Below are 4,561 nucleotides of genomic sequence, written 5' to 3' on the forward strand. Positions count from 1 at the left end.
CGGTGTTGGACAGACTGCAGCAGATATTGACTAATAACTTCGCGACGGATGGTGAGTCAGTTTTCTGCTCTTTTTTGTCGTTGATAATTTTATGAAGCGCCAATAGCTTAACAGAGTTAAATTCTCGACATTCGACTGACGTAAATAATATTCTAGTAAATATAGAGCTCTTTTAGAACAGTTCCAGTAATCTGCTAAGATTAACCAATTTTAGGAGTCTGTAATGACTAAACTTCTAAACTAATTTTAAAAAAATCTAGATATTTATAATGTCAAGAAATTAGTATTTTTTTATAATTCAGTGGAAATGTTGCAAAAACTTATTATGGGCGAAGTTGATACTATTAAACCTTTTTAAAATAAACAGAAAAAAAATGTTTTCTAGACTCGTGTTTCGATAACACTCAACTGCGCGAAACTGCTAACGAAATGGAGGGACTGCTCGGCACTCTCATACGCGGCGTCGAACAGAGAGCGACTCTCAACGCCACCAAGGGACTCGTATAATAATGTATAATACTCTCTTTTATGCGTCACCAGGGGAGGGGACTATCCCTTCCCTGGGATGGAGGGATGGTCCCCTCCCCTGGTGAATGTAAAATATTTTTAAATGAAAATTTATGTATATCAACGAAAAATGTAAAAACTACTTCGAATACTATATTACCAGTTCCCTCCCCTAGACCTAGTCTAGATTGACTGGCGACGTCTAATTCTATTACCAAACTTTGTTCGTAATTAAACTTTGTATTAAAATATTCATATATATTGCCAGCTCTAAACTTTACTCATATCGCTGCCCAGAACATAGAGGTAGAGGGAATGACGCTGGGCAGAGCGGATTACCTTGAGCTGCTAAGATATTTGAAATGTGTAACGAATCGATAACTCAGTTTTAACATTAATTTTGACAGAATATATATGGACATTGACTTTTTCTCAAATAATAAGTTATTTAATGGAATGGATGAATTCTGTAGTGACTTTTGTTAAAAAAATGTTTTTTTTTTTTTGGAACAGTGGATATTACTTGTAATACTTTCAACTTCATAGTTTGTAAGAAAATAAAATGTGTTAATAAAAAAACATGTAATGTATATTTTTAAAATACAGTAAAATCTCATTTAAGATCTCTTTATGAAACAAAAAAACATTTTTGTTTTAATTGACCTTTTAACCTTGCTCAATGAAGTCTCAAATTATTTTTTTTAACTATAGATAATAATTATTAGTATATTTACTAATAGTTTAGGTTTTAACAAATTTAATGTATTTTGAACTTAACAATATGGTTGTGTTGATATTTTAAGTAATTATTATGTACTTAAAATCTTTTAATAATGACTTAAAATGAAAAATATTTGATAGTTATACTATTTTTGTATTTCTTTTACGAAACATTTTTTAATTTCTTTTTTTAACCGGTTTTAGCATTTTTCTTTAATTATTTTATCTAATTTCTACTAAATTCTAATATTCTTCCTTAAAAATTCCTTGTTGCATTTTATGTTTTTAAAATGTTTTTTTTTTATACTTTTTTCACTTTCTTTACTTTTAATATATACTTTGCGTAAATGAATTATTTATTATATTGAAAATTACTAAAAAATCGAAATCCAGGTTGTTTTATAGTTTTAATTAAATTTCCCGCCATAGTTTATAGGAAATAAATATTTTTGTATTAACATGTTTAGTGAAATTTTATTCGAAATATTGAAATTTACGTTTTTTTTACTTTATTTTAGTTTTAATGAATGTACTCATATTAGTAATCTCATTTTGATGTAACTTTAGTAAGACAATTTCAATAATATGGGTTTTTTTTAATAATTTGACTTTTATACTTTTTAAGACTTGAAGTCCATAAATTGCTATATAGTTTAATCTAGATATTTCTTGATGATTTCTTAAGCCCGCTACAGACTGTTCTGACAGTTATAATTGAACAATAGAACTGTTCAGTTACACCTGATCATGTGTAGGCATCATTTTAATCGTCAGTTGAACTGTACAGTTAAAGTTTTGCTTACACGCACACAGTCGAAACTGTTCAGTCGAAATTGTTAGAACTAAATAGCTTTAGAAATATAATTTGATAGTATAGCTATGTATTTTTAAGCGATTGAATTTGTTTCCTACTAGATTTCCAATTGGTTGTTTTAATTTTTAAATCTATACTAATATAAAGAGGAAAGATTTGTATTTTTGTATGTATTGAAGTAACTCAAAAACTAGATGCTTTTAAAAATTTTCACCATCAGAAAGGTAATCTATCTGTGAGTAACATACTCTATATTTTATTATTACTAATGTTTAGGAACTATTAATAAACAGCTTGTCGTAATAAAGTAATTAAAATCCAAAACATTATTACAGTATGTGCTGTAGCGTTGAGAGGTTACGAATTGCGAGTTGGTCAGATATGACGGCTGATAGAGATGTATGGAAGAGCGCATACTGTGCCGACCCTCCATAAGGGATAAGGGCAAGTGGATGATGAATAGAAAGTATTTACTAAGCCTAGGTTCAAATTGAACAGTGTGCCATTAGTATAAGGAAATTGAAGCCGTCCGAATAATCAGTTTTTTTTTAATGTTAATAAATTAAACAACTAACAGAAAAGTAACATGTTATATTTTATAAAAACTTTACATATTGCGTTCTGTATAATTAAATTAAAAATGATTATTAAATATATTTCGCATTAAGTTTTTTTTTATTTCTTTAATACTCTTATGTTATATTTTTAATAAATTACTATATTTCATATATTTAATGTAATATAGCAATTTCGTTTTATTGTGTAAGCGTATACGAAGGTGCCCTTATATACTAGCTTTCGCCCACGACTCCGTCCGCTTGGGATTAAGAAATCTAAAGTGAGTAGTCTATGTGTTCTTCCAGACGACCCTCTACATATGTACCAAATTTCATCGAAATCGGTTCAGCCATTTAGGCTACAAACTCTAACAAACATCCATCCATCTAAACTTTCGCATTTATAATATTAGTAAAATTTCATGTGATTAATATATGTTAGATATTTTATACAATATTAAATGTAAATAAAATCTTAGCAAATAAAGCAATTACATTGCTTCAGCACAACCACGAACTTAAAATATTAAAAAAAATACAACTCATAATAAATTTTATTCCTAAGAACTTTTCCTGTGCTAAATGTGTGTATAAAACTATTGAATATTGTCAATTATTTAAAATCTATTAAATTGTTGATAATTTGATCCTAACAGCAGTGTAATTTAGTATAAACTTTTACAGACATTAAATAATTTTATATTTTCTTAAAGCTGTTTTATTTTATGTATTGGCATCCTTCACGAATTTAAAACAAAAGCGTTCCGTTTCATGCGAAATTTTCTCCTTAATTTTAACTATAACTTAATGCCACACACAATGTAATGGTTATTAAGTTACTAAAATAATTCTCTTAGTAAAATTGAGATTTTTCATACTTAATCTACACTTAGTAATGTGCATTAATATCTCCGAGTGTGGCAGCTAAGTTTATTTCAAGAGTTGTTACCCGTTGTCTTAGGTGCACGTAATGCGACCAGAGATTTTCAGTTGTTTTAACATTTTTGACGTAATAAGTCCTGCGTTAAATCTAGGATAATCAGTTAGTGACGTCAGTTTCTTTTGCTACTGTTTATGAGGTATTTGCAGCAATGCGTGAGTAGATGTTTCTCCTTCTCCGTGGACCCGTTCTGTTGCAAGCCAGAGGAGCCGCGTTCTCGCGTGTAAATGTCCAAACCGTATTGACCTGTGAAAATTTAGATAAAATTAACTTTTATTAGCTGTGGGAAGGATTTAAAGCAACAATTTTTTCATTTTTCACGATTGTTTCATCTTAAATGAGGTTAATGAGATCCAAATCCAACTCATCTCATCCGTAACTCTGTGTTTGTGCACACTAGCGCCACCTACATTATTGTACATGTATTCAACGTACCTTCTTCAGGGAATGTTATGTAGAAAGTAACGACGTCGTCGGAGACCGCTTGCTGCACGAACTTGCCGAGCCGCTTCTCGTCTACGCCGTTCTTGTGCAGCGTCGCCATGAAGTCTGCGAGCGGCCGCGACATGCGGAACTGCAGCTCTAGTTCCCGGCCCGCGAACACTAGCGCCTCCTATGTTAGTTAAATTGTTTGTTTATTTATGACAGACATATCAATACATTTTACATAATTTTAAAATAATCTTTTGAATTGGTTTTTGTAAACTATTATGTCCAACAAAATTACCCCATAACCTAACCTAATGTAGAACATAACCTTACCTGATGTGTGATCGGAACCAAACCGAAGAGTCTGGTAGCTTTGGTGGGTCCCCATTCTCCGCTAGCACAGTCTGGTAATGGAACCATTACTGTTTGCAGTTCCGCACAGCAGATCTAAAAGCAATAACAAGCAATATAAATTTTCGGTGTTTTAAGTGTCGTACAACAGAGGGCGCTGTAAATAGGTTTTTAAAACATCAACCGTGTTACTTGTATGTAAAGAGTATTCAATGAACCGTGCACATCTTGTGACTCACCTTG

General features: G+C 31.0%; 2 protein-coding genes across 5 annotated transcripts in view; one reads left to right on the forward strand and one right to left on the reverse strand.

Moving 5' to 3' along the window:
• Window positions 1–1,215, forward strand: part of LOC106102143 — a 5,631-nt gene extending 4,416 nt beyond the window's left edge. The window contains exons 10-11 of the mRNA XM_013281553.1: window positions 1–51; window positions 386–1,215. Of these exons, the coding sequence (XP_013137007.1) occupies window positions 1–51; window positions 386–507 (173 nt within the window). The 3' untranslated portion in view covers window positions 508–1,215. The remainder of the gene's footprint in view (window positions 52–385) is intronic.
• Window positions 1,216–2,617: 1,402 nt separating this feature from the next.
• The window catches only part of LOC106102391 (kyphoscoliosis peptidase), a gene marked incomplete in the record, with an annotated part of 40,805 nt that continues 38,861 nt past the window's right edge, over window positions 2,618–4,561 (reverse strand). For all 4 annotated transcript variants that reach the window (XM_013281852.1, XM_013281850.1, XM_013281851.1 and 1 more), the window contains 3 exon segments: window positions 2,618–3,784; window positions 3,974–4,151; window positions 4,301–4,414. In XM_013281852.1, coding sequence (XP_013137306.1) covers window positions 3,651–3,784; window positions 3,974–4,151; window positions 4,301–4,414 — 426 coding nt within the window.

This window comes from Papilio polytes, unplaced genomic scaffold (genome assembly GCF_000836215.1).
Source record: "Papilio polytes unplaced genomic scaffold, Ppol_1.0 DF823923.1, whole genome shotgun sequence".
Taxonomy (NCBI): domain Eukaryota; kingdom Metazoa; phylum Arthropoda; class Insecta; order Lepidoptera; family Papilionidae; genus Papilio; species Papilio polytes.